The sequence below is a fragment of the Oryctolagus cuniculus genome, chromosome 12 (assembly GCF_964237555.1).
Source record: "Oryctolagus cuniculus chromosome 12, mOryCun1.1, whole genome shotgun sequence".
Lineage (NCBI taxonomy): Eukaryota > Metazoa > Chordata > Mammalia > Lagomorpha > Leporidae > Oryctolagus > Oryctolagus cuniculus.
In genome coordinates, this window is record NC_091443.1 from 100,742,701 (window position 1) to 100,765,106 (window position 22,406).

The 22,406-nt window shown below is 49.5% G+C and overlaps 1 protein-coding gene across 1 annotated transcript in view; it reads right to left on the bottom strand.

Annotated features, from left to right (window-relative positions):
• The window catches only part of IQGAP1 (IQ motif containing GTPase activating protein 1), a 110,633-nt gene that overhangs the window by 30,948 nt on the left and 57,279 nt on the right, over positions 1 to 22,406 (bottom strand). The window contains exons 11-18 of the mRNA XM_008275315.4: positions 21,891 to 21,975; positions 21,021 to 21,184; positions 20,673 to 20,833; positions 19,463 to 19,587; positions 15,890 to 16,053; positions 3,874 to 3,964; positions 3,507 to 3,674; positions 2,489 to 2,631 (exon numbers count right to left, since the gene is read on the bottom strand). Coding sequence (XP_008273537.2) covers positions 2,489 to 2,631; positions 3,507 to 3,674; positions 3,874 to 3,964; positions 15,890 to 16,053; positions 19,463 to 19,587; positions 20,673 to 20,833; positions 21,021 to 21,184; positions 21,891 to 21,975 — 1,101 coding nt within the window. The remainder of the gene's footprint in view (positions 1 to 2,488; positions 2,632 to 3,506; positions 3,675 to 3,873; positions 3,965 to 15,889; positions 16,054 to 19,462; positions 19,588 to 20,672; positions 20,834 to 21,020; positions 21,185 to 21,890; positions 21,976 to 22,406) is intronic.

Here is a 22,406-nt window from a genome sequence, read left to right on the forward strand (position 1 = left end):
CATCAAAAAGAAAAAAATCATCAACAAAAACTTGATCCTCCTTTATCTCATTTCCGCACCCATCTATCCGACACTGAGTCCGCTGGGCACTGTGCTGGCTGATGTGGGTCACCGCTGACAAGCACACGGAGTGACAGCAGAGACCAAGCTCCTACGAATGCCACAGAGGGGACAGCTGACAGCCTCGCCCTGGGGAGCCTGCAAATGGTCTTCAGGTCTGACCTGACTCCAGGTACTAGAAAATCAGCAAATTTCCAAGCAGAGGAATAAAATGACCAAGCTTTTTTTCCTGAAAACCAGCGACGTTAGCAGAGTGGCAGCGGGGAGTGAATGAGAACGCTGGGGTCACAGCGACAGTCAGAGGGGGCGCAGAGGGAGGGGTGGTGAGGGCATCCGCTGCCCTCCCGCCAGCCGCGGTGAAGAGCTTCTCGCTGTCAGAGGCTCAGCTTTGTTTCCGGACGACAACATGTGCACCTAGAAGACGGCCTGAGCTGGGAGGGGGCCTGGGGCTGCGAGCAGAAGCAGCTGGGTGAGACCTTAGGGAGAGCAACGCAGACAGCGCCCCTGCAGTGTCGACTCCAGCATTAGCCGTTTACACTAGGTCAGCCTCCCCCCCCACACGCACACATACTCCGTGTTTGAGGGCTCTGCTGACCTCTAGACGGCCAATGCGGAGGCAGACCTGGTGGTGAGGAAAAGGGCTGCCATCCGGGCATCGCTCAAGCACAGGCAGAGAAACGAAGACACAGGAGCGATGGGGGAGCGGGGAGCCTTCAGAAAAGGGAGAGCCAGAGCTGCACTGGAGAAGCCCAGAGTGAGGGTGCGGGGAAGGCACGCAGAGGGGTCAGATACGATGGCCACCTAACCGAGTCAGCAGGTAAAAGGTCGCTGGTGAATTCCAAAGAGCTTCACAAGTCATGGCTGGATAGGAAACTTCTCACTGGGAGCCGGGAAGCAGAGGGCAATGGAGAACAAATCAGCGATGGGCAGACTAACTTCCAAGGAACTTAGCAAGGACAGAGCAAGGGCTTTATGTTTTCTGTCTTATTTAAAAGACCAGGGAGCCGCAGTGGTGTCTGTGCCGGCAGCAGGAGCATCACCTGGGGGCTTGACAGAAATGCAGGTTCTCAGGTGCCACCCTAGAACACAGACCCCCGTCTCCATTCTAACAGGGTCTCCAGGAGATCTGCGTACACGTGTTCTAACAACACTGATCCGGGTGGCAGAGGAGGAACTGAAAACTAGAGATGACGGAAAGTATGAGATCTGTAAGATACTGCCAAGGATGGGACCAGGTGGCCCAACAGGGAGCTTAGGAAAGCAGAGACTTCTGTGCAGGGGGAAATGATGGAGTCGTCAGTGGAAATTCTCAGAGTGGGGAGTGGGAGGAGCCACACTTGAAAGCCACTAACTCTGGGGCGAAGGCAGGAGGTCAGATCATGTGCTCAAACTGAGGCGACGTCACTCCTCTCTCAATTCTTAGGTCTACATGCAAAACACTGCCTAAGCACAGGTGTCTCTGTGGAGGTCGGCAAGATTCTCAGAGGGGTACCTGGCCAACGAAAGTCAAAAATCGCTCTGCCAGGGGATGGAGCCCAGCTTCCTGAGCACAGCACCCAAGGCCCCTCTGCCTCCTGTCCCCTGTCCCGTCCCGAGCTGGTCAACAGCGCCCTTCACTTCCCTTGGAATGGCTGGTGATCTCCAGGCCTCGGTGCCTCTCCCCAGCACGGCCCATCCTGTTCCCGAGAGCCTTTCCTCATTGCTAAAACACAGCCTACGCCATCTTCCTCTAAAACAAAATCAGATTTCCCCTTGACATTTCCTTCACTGTGTTACTAGAGCATCTACGTCTCTGCCTTATTCTCATTACTCAGTTCTGCACCTGCTGTCCTCACAGATCGAACGACTGAAGGGAGAGATCTGGATCATGCAGGTTTTCTTTAACAACCACACAATGGACTCACCTAATGCTACTATTCAGACGCTTTACTAATTCAGGCCTCAGTCACTCCCCCAAACATTAAAGAGGATTACTCCTAGTAGTCCATCACATAACCTAAATTTTAGTCTAGGGCTCTTCACTCACAGGCCCTACTGCTCCTGACTAATATTAGCTCTGAAACACTTTTTTGGAGCAGGCGTTGTGGCACAGAGGGTTAACCTTGGCTTTGGATGCCCACATCCTATATCAGAGTGCTGGGGATCAAGTCCCATCTCCGCTTCCAAACCAGCTTCCTGCTAACACACATCTTGGGAGGCAGCAGATGTTGGTCCCGCTACCCATATGGGAAACCCAGATGGGGTTCCAGGGTCTCGGCTTTGGCCTAGCCCAGTTCCAGCTGCTGTGGGCATTTAAGGTGTGAACTAGCAAGTGGAAGACCTCTCTACCTCTCACTGCATTTCAAAAAAAAAAAAAAAGTCAAAATGAATAAACATTACAAAACCAACCACCCAACCACTTTCTCTCAGTGCAAGAAGAGTGACCCACCTGGATCTCCTCCCGAGAGAGCTGCCTAGAATTCTGCACGAAATCCGGGGGCTCGTCCCATCCCCCTTGCTGGGTCTCCAGGTTGTGGTAATAGTAATAGCCGCCTTTCACCCAGTGCTTCACCCACTTGCTGCTGTTATCTCCTGGCAGAAAACAAAGGGAAGGTAGAAGAATCCAGAACCGCACTCCCCACACGTCCGCACCCGACACTGCAGGCTCTCCTGGCCAAGTTTGCAATGCAGACCCTCCTAAAAGCAGGAGCCTTGATGGCCGAGTGTGATGGCAGGAAGAAAAGATACCTGGGAAGTTCAATTGTGGAATTACCCAGGACTAACTTGGTCCTGGCCAGCCAAAGCCTACGTCTAAGTCCTGCATGTCAGAAAACTGTTCTGACCCAAGATCTGCAAGCACTCAGCCTCTCCCGATAAGACCAAAGGGCCAGGGGCCGGCGCAGTGGTGTAATGGGTAAAGCCGCCGCTGCAGTGCCGGCATCCCCTATGGGTGCTGGTTCAAGTCCCAGCTGCTCCTCTTCTGACCCAGCTCCCTGCTAATATGCCTGGGAAAACAGCAGAAGATGAGCCAAGTCCTTGGTCCCCTGCACCCATGTTGGAGACCCAGATAAAGCTCCTGGCTTTGGCCTGGCCCAGCCTTGGTCACTGGGGCCATTTGGGAGTGAACCAGCAGATGGAAGATCTTTCAATAAATCTTTTAAAAATAAAGAAGAAGAAAGGGTCCTGAAAGGGTCTTCTTTAGCAGATAAGTTACTGTTAACTGCCTGTCGGCCAGATGATCAGAGCTGCCGACACCCTGTGAAAGGTGAACAGTCGGGGAATTTGCTCCTTCCGCATCCTGGGGAACACAGCAGCTGGGACGTGGCAGGGAGACGCACGCACTCTACAGCGGGCCTCAGTCTGTCCTTCCACACTAACGCCTCCTTCCCTGCAGCCGTCCCTTTCCTCCACATCCCTCCCCTTCCATCCTGAAGTGCTCAGGCTCGTTTTATTCTCCCATCACTCACCTGCGGCTAGTTTTTTCTTCTTGGCTTCAGCAAGGTCACTCTGGTAAGTCTCACCACACTCAGGGATGACTCCGTACAAGCCCACATCAGGTGAACGAAGGGCACTTAGTGTTTTGCCAACATCACCATTTTCAACTGCCTCATTAATGGCAAAGATTCCCAAGGCAACTATCCCGAAAGAGAATTGTTAATAGAACAGTTTAGAAAGCATCTGAATCCACACACCAATTCCCTCAACTACACCTACTCACAACGGTTCCCTTCAGCCACCCCAACACTCACTGCCCTGGCCAAGCTCTGTAACTTGAGCTACAGAGCACCTTGCCACACCCATTGCCACCAAAACAGGAATACAACTGGTACGTACACCTCTGGGCTTCCTGGGTGTCTTTGTTGGACTGCCAGATTCCACCTTGAATTTCATCCAACCATAACACAGCTGACTCATCCTGGGTTTCCTACAGATCATTAAAAACAAAACAATATTAGGGTGATGAAATCAGGGCATCGTAGGGGGCTTCTGGGACTCAATTAGAACTGGAAAAACTTTCAAAAGAAAGAGACACATGGACCAGTCAAAGGGAAGAAGGCTCTAAGGGGATGGCTCAGATGCAAGTGAAGGGCTGTGATCTGGATACGGTTTCCGTGTGGCTCCCGAGCTCCCCAGTGTGGGAGAACTGAGGACCACTGAGGGCCCCCCGAGGCAGCTCCCCAGCAAGTCGTTGAAAGGGCAAGGCTGGTCCTCCCTGGCTCCGGCAGCCCCATCCCACCTCGTGAACTCCCCCCTCCTCCCTTGCACACACTCCCTCCAGGACATCATCGGCCCTCAGTCTTTACCAGACACCGAACCAGTGGGACTGCCTGATCTTGGATGCTCCTGGGAGCTAAATCAGCCTCTTTTTTTCATACATATTCGGCTTTGGGTATTTTGTTATAACCATGGAAACTGATGAATGTGTGAACAGTAAACCAAGATGAATTCAAGTGCTTCAGGAGGCCAAGGACAGCTAGCAGGTACAAAAGGAGCAGATAGACGGGGAGGGAGCCCAGGGACTTTCAGTGTGATGAGGGACAGGGAGGACTATGAATGTGCAGTGCTTACTCTAAAACACCTCCTTTGCCAATGGCAGTCCCTGAGTCAGCGGCTCCTTTTAAAAGACTGCCAAGTCTCACTTTAATTAGAACCTTTAGAGCCAAGAGTCACACAGCAATCTAAATTTCTGAAACTTCAATGTTCAATCAGTTGCAGGAAACTTAGTCACATTTCCACACTACAGAAACACTACAGTTAACTAGGGATTCGCTTCCCCAGTACGACCAACAAGGCCTCACTGGCCTTGGCATAGTCTGAGGGGACCAGTGGGGCAGAGTGACATAGAAAACATTGATTTCCCTCTCCCCAAATATGGCTCTGGGACTGTTTACAAGCAGCTTATTGGCGCTCCTTTGTTCTGAAAGGCATTTGAAACCGAACTGGATTAGCAAAAACGTCTTTCTCAAGTTACTTTCCCATTTCCAGGAACCTGGCCATAATCCCGAGTTGAGGCAGTAGCTTGTGGACAAGCCCCCGGTAGCAACCACCGTTCACACCGTTCATACCGTTCACACCACAGGCATCCTGCTGGCCACCGACTCCCAGCACCACAGCCAGAACCGGAAACCAGCGCTAACATGCAGCCACATTTTACTGGCATTATGCAAGTTTGCCCTTGCTTGCTAAGAAGCCTCAAAGGCCTTCATGAACAGCCTTGCCCAAGGACATTAACGTGACCGCCTTCTCAGAAAAGGCAAGGAACCAAGTTGTTTTTTTTTTTTTTTTAAGATTTCTTTATTTATTTGAAAGGCAGAGTTAGAGAGAGAGAGAAAGAGAAAGAAAGAGCTTCCATCTGCTAGTTCACTCCCCAAAGGACCCCCATGGTTGGTCTGAAGCCAGGAGCTTCCTCCAGTCTCCCACGTGGGTGCAGGGGCCCAAGGGCTTGGGCCGCCCCCTGTTGCTCTCCCAGGTGCATGAGCAGGGAGCCGGATGGGAAGCAGTGCAGCAAGGGCTCAAACTTGTACCCATATGGGTGCCACAGCTTCACCTGCTATGTCATGACGCCAGCCCCGGAGCCAGCGGTTTAAGGTGGCCCAGCTGCGAGAGCTATGTTTATGATGATCCTGGAAGACTCAGCAAAACTAACCTGCTCCTGAGGCTGGAACTGACAGCAACTGGGGCAAACGGTACCTTAGGGACAGAGCTTGTCATGCCCTCATCCAGTATCAGAGTGCTGGTTCAAGCCCTCGCCACTCCGCTTCTGACCCAGCTTCCTGCTAAGGCACTGGGAAAGCGAATGATGGTTCAAGTACTTGATCCCTGTTACCCACATGGGAAACCCAGACAGAGTTCCTGGTTCCTGGCTCTAGCCTGGCCTAGCCCTGGCTGTTGCAGGCATTTGGGGAGTGAACCAGCAGATGGAAGCGCTCGCTTGCTCGCTCTCTCTCTCTCTCTCCCCCTTTCACACAAACATTAAAAAAAAAAATATTACCTCAAAAATCCACTTAGATAGTTCAGTGTGAATATAGCCAGTCAAGGCAACAACGAAGGAGAGTAAAGAACTCAGGAATTTAGCTGTGTGGCCAGACAGGGAAAGTCTGGGCTTTGGGGCAAAGCGGTAGCTTCACTGCCCAAGAGTTGAAGCCATGGAACCTTTGGCGAGGCATGGCTTTCCTGCTGGCTCATCGTGGCGAGAGACATGACACGTCACCGAGTGGAGCAGGGCAGCCGCGACGCCCTGGCCCACAGGGTGCAGCCGGAAGGAGAAGGCCCAGGGAAGGCCCTGCTCCTCTCCGATGCAGAGCTTCGGAGGAAAAGGTGACTTAGCCGACTTGTGGTGGTGGTGACCCCATCTGCCTGCTGCCTCGGGACAGGAGGAGGAGAAACCAGCACGGGGGAACAAGTCAGCGGACAGCTGCACAACCTCCTTCCTTCCACCGCCAGTCACTTTCTGTTCCTGAAAACAGAAAATGACCACAAACAACCCCTACAGTCCCAAGAGTCACTGTCGGAAGTGCTAAGCCATGGCTCCAACGTGAAATAACACGAGGTAGCTCCGGGCCTGTGACAACTTAAACCAAGAAGTCAAAAACAGGAGGTGGAAGGGCCAGGCTCCAAGAGAAGCGACACAGCGGTCTCTGCACATGAAGTCAGCAGCCCTTCCAAGGGCTCTGTGGTCCACTCCGAGGCTGATCTCACATCAGACATCCTTGGGCAGAAGCCATCGTAAGCAAAGCTGGGAGGCTCAGCACGACGTCCTCTGACGGAGAAAGACAGAACTGAGGACGCGTTCTGACCCTGAGAGAGGCGCTCTCTCCCCTGCCCCATGCAGACTAAGAGAGGATTCAGTGAAATCTTCGTACACGTTCCTCTGGCAGGCAACAGAGCTACCGTACGAAAGGCAAGAAAAAGACAAAGTGTCAGTGTCTCAGGAAACGCGTTTCAGAAACGCCCTCCCAGACTAGAGGAGGAGAGAGGCGCAGAGCACAACTCAGTGCGCGCACAGACGGGCTCCCGCTCTGCTCCAGCTAGCGCAAGACCCCCATATCCTCCCCGCAAAGTCCGTCCCAGGGAGATCACCCAAGATTAACTCGGATCACCGAGCAGAGCACTAAACCCTGGGGCAGTTATTGTGAGGAATCCTGAGACAAAGCCGATTTAAGGTGAAAATGCTACACAAGACGTCTCAAAGTACGGACGGCGAGCGGCTCTGAGTGACCTCAGAACGCGAGTGCATGTCAGAGGAGCTTACCGAGGGGGAACAGAAATAATGCCGAACAATGACCGGAGGTGAAAGAGTTGATGGGGTCACAAGTCATGGGGGTAGGGGGACAAAAAGAGAGAAGGGGTTTAAACAAAGGCTCTTTGTGTACATGTGTATATGGACAGCACAAACACACACCTCCAAAGCAGTTTAAAACTTCCTTTAAAGTCTCTCTTTTATTATGTGGTGTGTTTTGCGTGTGTAATGCTAGATGAAATATCATATATACATGTCTTTGTACATATACACACAGCATACACAAATCTATATGACATATTTATCTACCACACAACACAAGCACGGACCACTCAGAATGGTCAGGTATTAACTCTTCAGTTGCTGCACAGTGAAGTTTCGGGAAAGAGCTAGAATTGAGGAGTAGCAGCAGAGATTTGGGAAGGTTTGGACTACAGTAATGTACCAAATAAGACAGAAGTGAGGGGCCGGTGCTATGGCTCACTTGGTTAATCCTCCACCTGCCGCGCTGGCATCCCATATGGGCGCCGGGTTCTAGTCCCGGTTACTCCTCTTCCAGTCCAGCTCTCTGCTGTGGCCCAGGAAGGCAGTGGAGGATGGCCCAAGTGCTTGGGCCCCTGTACCCACATGGGAGACCAGGAGGAAGCTCCTGGCTCTGGATCAGCACAGCGCCAGCCGTAGCGGCTATTTGAGGGGTGAACCAACGGAAGGAAGACCTTTCTCTCTATCTCTATCTGTCAAAAAAAAAAAAAAAAAAAAAGAAATGACATCAGTGGAAATGGGAAATGGTAGAGTAAGGAGTAAGGGCCTCTAAAAATCTTCTCCACCATAAAAGCAATAAGAACAGTGTCAAAAAAAAAAAAAATCACCAGAATCAACTTTTTCAAATCCATAGAGATTAATCAAGGACTTATAAAAATGAAAAAGGGGCCGGCATTGTGGCACAGCCAACTAAAATCCCAGACTGCTGCGCCGGCATCCCGTATGAACGCAGGTCTGAATCCCAGCTGCTCCAATTCCAGTCCAGCTCTCTGCTAATGCACCTGGGAAAGCAGTGGAGGATGGCCCAAGTGCTTGGGCCCCTGCTCCCATGTGGGAGACCCAAATAAAGCTCCTGGTTTTGGATTGGCCCAGATCTGGCCATTGCAGCCATTTGGGGAGTGAACCAACAGACAGAAGACCTCTCTTTGTCTCTCCCTCTAACTGCCCTTCAAATAGACAAATAAATAAATAAATCTTTAAAAAAAGAAAGAAATAGGAGAGAGCTTACTCAAGAAAAACAGCTGAATCTCAGTAGGAACGGTGAGCTCTGCAGTGCTTTAAACTGTCCTGTTCTACCGCCTTCCCCTTCCTTTGAAATCCCCATCCCCAGAGAACTAGCATTAGGTGACCTGTCGGGTGATGCCCTGTAAGATCACACTTCCCAGCTGTCTGTATTTGATCCAACCAACAGCTCACCCTGTACAAACAGCCTTTTAGACAGGAGTATTTGTCAAAAACAGGAGGAGGCAAGGATAACACGTTAGGCAAACAGACTGACCAAAAAGAAAGAAAAAGCTGGAGAAGGAGGCTTTCACAGAGCTTTGAAAATCTGGCAATTTCCTGGATCAGAGATCCAGAGGGCCACACTGCACGCGTGGACTGTGCGTACGCTCAGAAAAGACCTGGGAGAGCTCTCAGCTCTCACCCCCAGCAGCCGTGGAGATTCCAGGCAAGCACAAAGGCAAGGCCTGGCTGAGTGCTGAAGGCGACACCCAGAGCCCTCAGCAAAGGCTGGGCACACCACCGCTTCAACGCATTTAAGGAGATTTCTATCAATCATTAGCTGACCACTAAGTAACCAGGCAGACTTCAGACAGTTTATAGGTTTCAAAAGAGGCATTGAACAGTAATAACAAGAGTTGACAACAAACCCTCAGGGGGTGGACTCTGATTTCCGGGGTTACCACTGAATTCCTAAAAGCCTGCTTTTCTAAAAATCTCGCTCTCAGGTCCTCACTTGCAAAATGACAAAGAAGGAACAACAGGCACCAGAGGGACCAGGGCCAAGGCGGCCGGCTCGCTGCACAGGCTGTTGGATGCTCGCCTGGTCACAAGGAAGCGGGCCACCTGAAACATGGTGGAGGCTACAGTCATTGGGGACATTTCGAGGCGAGTGTCTTCTACACCTACGTGGTTCCGAAGCTGTATGTGAAGCTACGTTATGACATCAGTTGGGTAAATTACAGCAAGAGAGTCAGGAATTGACCTTGTGAAGCTCAGAATGATGGAACACCCCCACTCTGATTTAGACCTGCTGGTGTACACCCCCACCAACCTCCGCCAAAGCCCACGTCGGGAGCTGAATCCTTAAGGACCATGCAAAACTATCCTCTAGCAAAATAAAGTGGAGGCCGGCACCGGCACCCTGGGTTCTAGTCCCGGTCGGGGTGCCAGACTCTGTCCCGGTTGCCCCTCTTCCAGGCCAGCTCTCTGCTGTGGCCCAGGAGTGCAGTGGACGATGGCCCAAGTGCTTGGGCCCTGCACCCGCATGGGAGACCAGGAGAAGCACCTGGCTCCTGCCGTCGGATCAGCGCAATGTGCCGGCCGCAGCGCACCAGCTGCGGCGGCCATTGGAGGGTGAACCAACGGCAAAAGGAAGACCTTTCTCTCCCTTTCTCTCTCTCTCTCTCTCTCTCTCTCTCTCTCTCTCTCTCTCTCTCCACTCTGCCTGTCAAAAAATAATAATAATAATAATAATAAAGTGGAAATTATACCTAAAAATTTTTTTCAAGACATGCAAAAACAAACCAGAAAGTGCCTCCCACACACAAACATAAAAAAGAATAGACAGCAGAAATCAACCCTGAGGAACCCCAAGCTTGGATTGACAAGGATGTAAATTAGCTCTTTTAATTCTGTTCAAAGAACTAAAGGAAACCATGTCTACAGAACTAAAGCAAAGCATGAGAACAATGTCAGACCAAGTAGAGAGTATCAGTAAAGAGATGTTATTTCTGGGGCCGGCGCTGTGGCTCACTTGGTTAATGCCCTGGCCTGAAGCACCAGCATCCCATATGGGCGCCAGTTCTAGTCCCGGCTGCTTCTCTTCTGATCCAGCGCTCTGCTATGATCTGAGAAAGCACTGGAAGATGGCCCAAGTCCTTGGGCCCCTGCACCCATGTGGGAGACCCAGAAGAGGCTCCTGGCTCCTGGCTTCAGATTAGCGCAGCTCCGGCCGTTGCGGCCATCTGGGGAGTAAACCAGCAGATGGAAGACCTCTCTCTGTAACTCTGTTTTTCAAATAAATAAAAAAATTTTTTTTTAAAAAAAGAGATGTTATTTCTAAAAAGCATACCAACGATGAAAATCTGGATTTTTTTTTTTTTTTTTTTTTTGGACAGGCAGAGTAGATAGTGAGAGAGAGAGGCAGAGAGAAAGGTCTTCCTTTTGCCGTTGGTTCACCCTCCAATGGCCGCTGCGGCCGCGGCCGGCGCACCGCGCTGATCCGATGGCAGGAGCCAGGTACTTCTCCTGGTCTCCCATGGGGTGCAGGGCCCAAGTACTTGGCCCATCCTCCACTGAACTCCCTGGCCACAGCAGAGAGCTGGCCTGGAAGAGGGGCAACCAGGACAGAATCCGGCGCCCCGACCGGGACTAGAACCCGGTGTGCTGGCGCCGCAAAGTGGAGGATTAGCCTATTGAGCCACGGCGCCGGCCATAAATAAATCTTTAAAAAAAAATGGACAAAGCTTGAGGACTGTGGACACCATCAGTCATACTAACATATAATACAATCGAATTCCAAGAAGACAAGGAGAATGTTGGACAAGGAAAAAGCTGAATTGATTCATAATAAGTATAGAGATGGAATTACTAACCAAAAAACCTCACATACAAACACCCCACCCCAGGATCACATGTTTTCTCTGGTGAATTCTACCAAATGTTTAACCAATCCTTTCAAAGTACAAGAGAGAGGAACACTTCCTAACTCATTCTATGAGGCCAGTATTACCTTGACACCAAACGTGACATAAGATGTCACATAAAAACTACAGATCAGGGGCCAGCACTGTGGCACAGTGGGTTAACACCCTGGCCTGAAGCGCCAGCATCCCATATGGGCGCCGGTTCTAGTCCTGGCTGCTCCTCTTCCAATCCAGCTCTCTGCTGTGGACTGGGATAGCAGTACAAGATGGCCCAAGTCCTTGGGACCCTGTGCCCGTGTGGGAGACCTGGAGGAAGCTCCCAGCTCCTGGCTTCGGATTGGCGCAGCTCCAGCCATTGCGGCCAATTGGGGAGTGAACCATCAGATGGAAGACTTCTCTCTCTCTCTGCCTCTCCTCTCTCTGTGTAACTCTGACTTTCGAATAAATAAATAAATAAATAATAATAATAAAAGAAAACTACAGCTCAAATTTAAATTAGGATCTTTTGCTTGCTAAATTTGAAACTCAGTGACAATTATTTTTAAAGCCACTCCCAAGATGGGTCATTGGAATTGAGAAGTTAAGCAGATTCCTAAAAAAAAAAAAAAAAAAAAAAAAAAAGAGGCGATTCCACCAACACTCGGATGGACCTGGCAGCGTTAAGCAAACTTTCCTTTAACTTCCCCATCCTCTGCTTTTGATGAACTCTGAAAAGTTATTCCACACCAAAAGGAAATGCTTCAAACTCTAGTCACATCCTCTAAAAGTTTAACTCCCATGACCCCCACAAAGGGAGCAGACCGCCCGGCAGCATGAGTGACAGCTACACAAGCTACATCCTCAAAGCTACTTTCCTTTAGACACAGACCCCAGTGCAGCTAATTCTCCCCAGCCCACCCCACTGACAGCCAGCTGTGAGGCTCCGCCAGGACTATGCTGGCCAGGAAAGCAAACGCTGCCTCCTCTGGCCCACAGAGAGCCATTACAGCCAGGCGCCACCCTAGAGGCTCTGAATGAGCAGAATCGGAATTAAAGCTTAGGAATCTGTATTTTTTAAAATAATGTGTTCTCATCACCAGCCAAGAAAAGGAATCAGAGCCTGAGACCCCTATTTCCAGCTTCCAACCTAAGTAAGTGAAATCAGCTGATCTCTTTGTCGCGAATCCCTGGCTATGAAGCTGCTGTGAGTCAACCTTCTCCACAGGATCAAGTGACATTCTATGGTAATACGCCTCTTAAATGAAAGCCGGTGCTATGAGACACTGCGTCCATATGACTAGGACACAGTAATGTCAACTCCTCTCATGGCAATGGAATCAAAGGAGATTCATCAGCATTACAGCATTATCCACAATTCCCCCACCCCCAAACTAAATTTATAGAGCCTGCATGTTGTGTCAGTGTGCATAAACCCCCAATACACTAAACCTGGGTCTCTTTTCATCCAGCTGGCTTTCCAGAAATGATCTGACTCTCTAAATTAAGTTTTACTTTTAGCTCTTCCACTTGTCCAAGAACTTCACTTTAGGAATTTTCTAAGACAAGACAGTTATGGGTCTCCCTATCTATTGTTATTAGTTAGGAACAACTTCAAAATGAGATCAATCACAATTTAGTAAAACAGTTATAATTATGTTTTAATCACAATTAATACATGAGGGTCTGCAACATATAACTTCCTAGACAGCAACAGCATAAAAAGAGTTATAAATCTCATCAGTTTCCTCAACAAATTAGCTAGGCGGCGAGACAAATGAACTTTTAAAATATAGGTTTGTGGAGCCGGCGCCGCGGCTCAGTAGGCTAATCCTCCGCCTTGCGGCGCCGGCACACCGGGTTCTAGTCCCGGTCGGGGCACCGGATTCTGTCCCGGTTGCCCCTCTTACAGGCCAGCTCTCTGCTGTGGCCCGGGAGTGCAGTGGAGGATGGCCCAAGTACTTGGGCCCTGCACCCCATGGGAGACCAGGAGAAGCACCTGGCTCCTGCCTTCGGATCAGCGCGGTGCGCCAGCCGCAGCGTGCCAGCCGCGGCGGCCATTGGAGGGTGAACCAATGGCAAAGGAAGACCTTTCTCTCTGTCTCTCTCTCTCACTGTCCACTCTGCCTGTCAAAAAAATAAATAAATAAATAAAAATTTAAAAAAAAAAATATATAGGTTTGTGTTACAATTACTCTGAAAAACTTTTACAGCAGCATTATTCCTAATAGTCATAAATGGAACTCATCCCTACAACTCTATTGACCATGGATGGAGACTGTAGAATGGCCATATAATGAGTTTCATTCAGCAACAGAAAGAAATGAACTATTGGCAACTGCTACGGCTTGGACAAACCATGCTGGATGAATGAAGCCAGTCACAAAGGACCATGTAGTGCAGGACTACGTTTGTATGAAATAATCAGAATAAATACATGGAAAGCAGCCGGCTGACAGCTGCCTAGGACTGTGGGATTCTGAAGGAAGATGGAGGGAAAACAAAGGACTGGGTTTCTTTTCTGGGGTGATAAAAATGTTCTAAAATTGATCATGTTGATGGCTGCAAAATTTTATGAATAATACTAAAAATCACTGAATGATACACTTTAAAATGATGAAGTACCTGGTATATAAATTATACCTCAACAAAACTGACCTCTCTCTCTGCCTCTCCTCTGTGTAACTGCCTTTCAAATAATAATCAATTTATTTATTATTATTATTAAATCTTTATTTATTATTATTTGAAAGGCAGAGTTACAGGGAGGCAGAGGCAGACAGAGAGATCTTCCATCTGCGGGTTCCCTCCCCTGGCTAAAACAGCCAGAGCTGGGTCAATCCGAAGCCAGGAGCCAGGAGCTTCTTCTGGGTCTCTCATACGGTACAGGAGCCCAAGGATTTGGGCCATCTTCTACTGCTTTCCTAGGCCATAGGAGAGAGCTGGATTGGAAGTGGAGTAGCTGGGACTCGAACCAGCACCCATATGGGATACCAGCACTGCAGGTGGCAGCCTCACTCGCTATGCCACAAGGCCAGCCCCCAAATCTTTATGATATTATCTGGGGTAGGCATTTCACACAATGGTTAAGATGCCTCTTGGGATGTCGGCATCCATAGCACAGTGCCTGGGTTTGAGTCCCAGCTGTGTTCCAATTCTAGCTTCCTGCAAACATGCACCCTGGGAGGCAGTAGCTCAAGTATTTGGGTCTCTGACACCCTTGTAGGATTGAATGCCAGGCTCCAGACTTCAGCCTAACCCAGCCCCAGCTGCTGTGGGCATTCATCTCTTTCTCTCTCTGCCTTTAAAATAAATAAATAAATTTTTTTAAAACATTTATGACACTATCTGTTGCTCCCCCTCTTCATGGAGGAACGACACTAAACCCTGCCTAGGCTTCATATCCGAGTCACGGCACCATTATGTCGCTCCCCGTCTTCGTGGAGGAACGACACAGGACCCTGCGCTGTTCTTTCGTCTGCTCGGCCCTCCCCGGGTTTGCTGCTGGTTCTTCCCGGGTTGGCTACCATCCCTTCCACCTCCGTGGAAGGGTGGTTCCCCTGCCACTTTCCCCCACTTCCGCGGGGGAGCGGCACACTGCCGGCCGGCTCTCTCGGGGGCTGCACAGGTGTTCCTTCAGATAGATGTTCCCCTTAGATGTTTCTGGTGCATGTTGTCTCTCTCCTCCTTTATAGTCCTCTCCACCAATCCCAACTCTGCTACCCACACGCCAAGTACGCTGCTCTCCTCCAATCAGGAGCAGGTCCTGCAGCTTATTGGTTGAACTGGAGGTAGCTGTGTAGAAGCTGTTTCCTCCTCTCCCAGCGCCATATTGTGGGAGAGCAGATGCATAGAATAAGTCTTAATTCCAGTAACTTAGTCTAGTCCGAGTTGCTCCCAGTTGCTCCCCACAACTATCTACTGAAGTTTAACAAGCATGTATTTCCTATGATCTATCTTCACTCTTAAATCTAATAAAAGACATGCTACAATATTCATAGCACCATAAAAGACATGCTACAATACAATATGCATATCTCCAAAAAGTAAGAAATAACCAAACTTCAGCAATGATAGACTATATAACCACACAACGGAATAGTACACAACAATGAGAACAAACAACAACTGCTACACACAAGCACACATACGAAATCACTGACATAATGGACACACACAACACACACAGACAGATGCGCACATGGCACAGGATCCCAGTTAAGTACACTTCAAAGATGGGCAAAAATGAACTGTGAGGTTAGGAATCACAATAGTGGTTACTACCAGATAGCAGGGGCATACGGATGCAAAGGGGCACAAGAGAGGCGTCTGAGGTGTCGGTAACACTTCATATAATCCACATACAATTGCACAGGGATATTCACTTCTGAAAAATCATGCAACTGCATACTTATATATAACTGCATTTTTCTGGACCTTGTAATTCAATAAGGAATTTACTTAAAGGGCCAGCTGTACAACAGGGAGGAAGGGAGGGAGAAAGAAAGAAAAAAAAATCCAAATGTGTAAAACAGCAGGCGCTCCTAGGAGGCAGAGTCCCTGTCACCTGTGTCTGTGTCTCTCTGTGCCCGGAATCTCAGGGTGCCCAGGCAGCACAGATTAGGTGCACCCAGAGACATACCCCCCCACCCCCACCCCAGCTCTGTTGGAGGAGGGGGAGGAAGCGCTCTAAACAGAGAAGACCCACAGCAATGCCACTCACCTGGGCTTTCTCTCTCTTTGCTCTGATCAGCATGTCCTGGTAGTGCTGGGCCACTTCTGCGAGCACCCCCTCCAGTTTTGCAGCAGGAATCTGCAGGGCCTGCAGAGTCTTCTGGGCATCTCCTTCATCCAGAGCTTCATTAATTAAACCAATGGCTAAAATCCCTAAATAGAAAGGCATACCGTTTTCCTGCTTTGTTCTTCAATTTGAGAGGCAGAGAGACCAATACAGACAAAGAAAGAGAGCTCCCATTGGCTGGTTCACTCCTTAAATGCCTACAACAACCAAGACTGAACCAAGCCAGAGCAGGGAACCCAACTCTGGTCTCCTTCATGGATGGTAGGGACCCAACCACATAAGCCATCACCTGTGGTCCCCTAGGGTGCACTTTAGCAAGAAACTGGGATCAGGAGCCAGAGCCAGGACTCAAACCTAGTAACTCCAATATGGAATACAGGCATCTTAACTGCTCTGTCAAATGCTTGCCTGAAAAGTTATATTTTTAATTAAGAAATTAGATAAATATCAATCCTGAAACATGTTACTAAATCCCCCTGAATGTAAACATTACTCAAACTACAATTTGTCATCCATGAAACAGCATTGTTTTTTGCTGTTTATTTCGTCTAAACTCCCTTGCATTCCTATTTTCATTGAAAGCACAAGTCCTTTTGTTTCATTTCTAATTGTTCAAACTTAAAAATGGAGAGGATTTTTGTGGTGGAATGAGAAGGCCATGCCAAGATGGCCGCTGGCAACAGAAACTGCCTGGCAACAGGCTGTGATTGGATGGTTTCGGAAACCACATGACAGCAGAGTCTGCCTGGCAACAGGCTGTGATTGGATGGCTTCAGAAACTGCCTGGCAACAGGGTGTGATTGGTTAGGGCACAGACTGCCCCTTGACCGGATTGGCTGCCTTGGCTATATAAGCTGCTGTAGCAACTGAAATAAACGAGTCTGCAAGGCTGCTTGCCTCAGACCGGCTTTCACCCAACTCCCTGGGTCTGTGTGGTGACTCCATGTTTCTTGCCCCCACCACGCTCCTCCTCCCAGAAACGAATCCACAGCAACAGATTTTGATGAAACAAGCATTAGGGGCCTGTGCTGTAGCACAGGTTAAGCTGCCTGCCTATGATGCTGGCATCTGAGCATTGGTTCAAGTCCTGGCTGCTCTGCTTCCAATCCAGCTCCCTGTTAATGCACCTGGGGAAACACAGGAAGATGTCCCAAGGGCTTGGGACCCTGCCACCCACATGAGAGACCTGGATGGAGTTCCAGGCCTCAGCCTGGCCCAGCCCCAGTCATTGTCATTTGAGGAGTGAACCAGCAGATGGAAGATCTTTCTCTCTGTGTCTCTCCCACTCTCTATGTAACTCTACCTTTCAAATAAAATAAAACCTTAAAAAAATTAATAAAAATGAGCTTTATAGTATAGATCTCAAATGTGTAGGCAAATAATTCCTGATCTGCAAAAAGTCAAGAGTTCAAGGGATCTTAAAAAGTCACCTAGTTTGGGGCCAGTGCTGTGGTGCAGTGGGTTAAAGCCCCAGCCTGCAGGGCCAGCATCCCATATGGGCACAAATTCGAGTCCCAGTTGCTTCACTTCCAATCCCGCTCCCTGCTAATGCACCGGGGAAGAACAGCAAAACATGACCCAAGTCCTTGGGCCCTTGCACCCATGTGGGAGACCCAGAAGAAGCTCCTGGATTCAGATTGGCCCAGCTCTGGCTGCTACAGCCATTTGGGGAGTAAACCAGCAGATAGAAGACCTCTCTCTCTCCCCCTCCCTCCCTCCCTCTGTAACTCTTTCAAATAAATAAAACAAATCTCAAAAAAAAAAAAAAAAAAAAGTCACTTAGTTTAACATTTAACGGAAGGAAAGATGGGGCTTAGGAACCTCTTCTCCAAGATCACACAACAAACAAGTGGCAGAAGGAAGACAGAGGCCCAGGGCTCCTGGCCACGTACAGGCTCTTCCCTCTAAGTTATGTGAATGTGTCTCACAGGAACAACAAATTAAAATTAGAAGCTTTCCCACCTCAGGTATCTCAGGCAGCTGTGCTACTGTGTAAGGAATCCATTGTTTAGTAAAAAATGTGGCTGCTCTTCGTCCCGGGAGCCTGGGAGGAGCCTCTGAAACCCTTGGATTATCCCTAGGTGATGGGTGTGTCTACTCCTCGCAGCCCCTCCATCGCCACTGTACATGCTGCCCAATGACTCTTGGCTGGCCTCTAGAAAGTTTCAGGATGTGGCCAAGCAGGAAAGATCAGCTCGGTGGTTGTAAAGACTGGGGCTCACAGTCACATGACCCCAGCGTGGCCTCCCCATCTCCGGGCGGGGAGCAGACTGGCAACCACATGCCAATAATTCAATCATTCCAATGTAATGAAGCCAAACAGAAACTCCTGAGTACCCAAAGCTCAGGTGCGCTTCCCTGGTTGGTGACACACCAGCGTGAAAGGGCACAGGAGCTGCCTCTTGGGACCTTTCCAGACACTGTCCTACAGGCGTCTTGTCTTGGGGGACCCTTTCTAATAAAACTGCAATCATAAGCCTAGCACTCTTATGAGTTCCATGAGCCATACTAGCATTGAACCAGGGGAGGAGAGGGAACCCCCCAAATCTGTAGCCAACTATTCTGAAGTACAGTGACCTGGGAACCCCAGAGCCTGCAGCTAGGGTCTGAAATAAGAGAAGCCCTCAACCTGTGTGATTTTGCCCAATTCCAAGAACTACTTGGGGCCAGTGTTGTGGCGCAGTGGGTTAAGCCACTGCTTGTGACGCTGACACCCCATATCAGAGTGCTTCTGAGTCAGCTTCCTGCTAATGCGCCTGGGAAAGCAGCGGAGGACAGCCTGTGCCCGTGTGGGAGAACAGGCCCCGCTCTGGCTGTAGTGGCCATCTGGGGAGTGAACCAGAGGACACCCAGTATCTTTCCCTCCTTCTCTTTCTGTTGCTCTGCCCTTTGGAGACAGACAGAAAGAAATCTAAAAATAATAACAGTACTTAAAAAAAAAAAAACATATTCAACTCATCTCTAAAAAACAGTTCTTATTAAATCCATACCTATCTATCTATCCATACCATATCTATTATCTGGTGGTGTCTGAATTTTTTGTAATGTATTTGAGAGCGAGCGAGCACTCCCATTCACTGGTTCACTCCCCAAACGCCCCCAATGCCTGGGGATAGGCTGGGCCAAAACCAGGAGCTGGGAACACAAACCAAGTCTCCCACTGGGTGATACCAACCCAATTACTTGAGCCATCACTGCTGCCTCCCAGGGTCTGCATTAACAGGATGCTGGAGTCAGGAGCCAGGAATCAAACCCAGGCAACCCAGTGTGGGATGCAGGCGTCCTAACCAACTTCTTAACCACTAAGTCAAATGCCCACTCCAATTGTTTGATATTTTGAAAACTATACCAAATCTTAGCTTTCTGAGTTGTATAGATATTTTTCAATCTCTCACCCAAAAGCCCCTCTAGGACTATTATTTACAATCAATTCACAGAAACACACCATCCTGAATGGTGACATTACTGGGGAGAGAAGGCAGGAGTACTACTCACTCTCATGTTCCTCTTGCACCACCAGGTTCACATGGTCCACACACGCCTGGATGTCATTCCACGTAATAAATTCATTGTTCTCTGCATGTGCCTGAGCTTTCAGCTTCATCAACTCATCGAGGTACCTGCCCCAGGCCCCCAAGAAAAAGACAATGAAGGACAGCATGGAAAATAAGATCTTCTGGCAGAGACGAATATGGATGAGCAGAGATTGCCAGGGCGCCCCAACCACTTGATGTGTTCTAGAGGCTAGTTCTGAACTGGGGAGGTACCTTAAAGTGTGAAAATGCAAGGAAACCACTCAATTCAATAGCCTGCTACATATTTCCAATCCCAAGGAAGACCAACTCAGGGGCAGGGCAACAGCTCAAGTAATTCCTCTAAACTCAAGAAAGTAAGGCCATACATGAACTAACAAGCGTAGAACCAAGTCTTCTGGAAAATACTGACTGAGGCAAAGAGTACCAACTGGGGTTAAAATATTAGGTGAATGGGTAATAGGAAACTAGACGTTTTGATGCACAGAGAGATGAGGGAAACATGGAGCCAGAAGCTACCTCCCTAATCCAGGGGTCACCTTCGGAACCCACTGTGATGGTGTGAAAAGCAGACGTTACGTGCTTTTTGATACGAGGTGATGTGAAACGCACATCACCACAAATGTTGAGGTGAATCATGAGAAGCCTTCCAATCTAATCTCTGATCTCCAGGAATAAACCAGAAAGTGACCAGAACTATCCACAGATGGGACATTCTATTTGACAACTGGCTCCACCTCTTTTAACAAGTAGTGCCATGAAGAAAGGGACAATTCTGCATTAGAAGATACCTAAGGGACACAACAGACAGGTGCAACACATGGTCCTGCACTTGATCCTGATGTGAACAAACCTGCCCTAAAGGATAGTTTTGGAACAACTGAAGACTGAAGATGGACTTGAACTACAGGTGATGGGGAAGGAGTATTCATCTGTGAGGCAGTGCTACTTTGGCTCTAGAACAAACTTAAGTAAGATTCTTGTGTATGTGAGAGCCGAATGTCATGGCATCTATCATGTACTGCCACCTCCTTTAGCATAATAAAGAATAAAACGAATCAAAGTAGAATGAATACAGGATGCCCGCTCTAAAGCCATAAAGAAAACACTTGTTGACACACGAAAGACAGGGCCAGGGCTACACAATGGACTCATTCACTCTGGGCCCTCACCTCTGGCAGTTCTCTTCCTCGATGTTGGTGAGGCCGGTAACAGAACTGCTCAGCTGCTTCCACACGGTGTTCATGTCCCCCGACTCCAGTGCCCTGTTGATGAGGGCCACGGAGGACAACATCTCCACGGCCACAGCGAGCTCAGGGTGTGTGAGGCTATGCTGCACAGGAAGGGAGACGGGCAAACAGTGAGCAAAGGCATTCTCACACACCAAGGGAGTGGACGTTTAATAAAGAACCAAAGACAACTGTGTCTGGAACACAGGTTACCCGACAACGCCACGAAGTGGGGACTGGGTTCACCTGCTGCTCATTTCTCTCACAAACAGGCGGGCTCGGCTCGCTTACCTCCGGACTCTGCTGCTGCAGGGTGGCCAGCTCCTTCTGATACAGGTCGGCAGCGAAGGGGTACACCTGGGGCAGCTGGGCTTCGGGGTTCATCAGCTCCAGGACAGTCTTCTCAGCAACCCCCTTCTGGATTGCAGCATTGATGGCGGCCACTGCGGCCAGTCCTGGGGGGAAACAGCAGGTCAGACATGCAGGCGGCTGAGAGCCCTGGCGGGGAGGAGAGGTCAGCGTTCACGGAAGAAGGGGGGGTTCTGTGGGTAAACCACCGGCCAAGAAGTCTGCAGCGGGACCTTCTTCTTTCCCAGAGCAGCATCCGTGTATGTAGGGTGGCTCAATCTCAGTAAACCTGTTTGCTGCCCTCACTCACACTTTTCTCACCACTCAATTCACAGCATTTGTCCCCACTGTTCTCTAACTTCCCCTGCAGCCTGGCAAAGAAAACATCTGCTTCTTAAGCTGCCATTCAAAGCATCCCACAATCTTTCCAAATTCCTTATTTTTCACAACTCGGCCCAAAACGCCTACAGAAGTTGTACTCCAATCTCTGTTCCTTGAACGCATCTTCTACCACCTGGGCCTCTGCTCCAGCTTCCTTTTCCCCGCGGTACAGCATTCTCCTCTCTCCTGTCACCAATCCCAGAAGTGCCCCTGCCTCCAAGCAGTCTTGCTGGCCAAAGTGAAGCTGCACTGACTCCAGTCCTGCTTCCCCAACTGGAGGAATCCTACTGCCACCAACAGTGCCCAGATGTTGCCTACGGCTAGTGGGCGGGCTGGGAGGTGACCAAAGCTAACCTGGATGCTTCCCTGACAGAACGCCCAGCGCGCCCCCCCTGAGTACTTGCAAGGGTGTCCAGTGCAAAGGCCTCTTACTTCTCTGGTACTGCTGCGCGGCGCTGTTGGCGGCGTCCACTCCGGACTGCAGCTCCTCCTTCTGGAGGGGATCAGCCTGACCACTCTGAGAAAAGTAAAGACCACTTATGCAAGGTTCTCTCATGCCACGCCGTCAGCCCACAGAGTCCTCGTGTCTCAACAGCAACCGCTGGGGACAGCGCTGGGGACAGCGGTGACAGTGTCAGGTAGCCAAGGCAGCAGCCCTTGCGAAATCAAGGGTCGATGACTTCCCAGGCACCATGACGTCTTCGAAAACACTTTGTGATGTTTTGAGAGAAAAGTGATTACAGAATCCTTTGCACGTTAACGCTACTTACTCCAACATACGCTAGGAATTTGTAAAATGTACACTTGCCCTCATTTAGACAAAACGCAAGTCCTTTATGTTTGTTCCCCGCAAAACTACAAAGTGTAATCGCACACAACCTACCCTTATGCACAGTAAGTACTTCCCCAGTGCCGGCCGAGGAAACTAATGAGGTGTGGGTTTTTTAA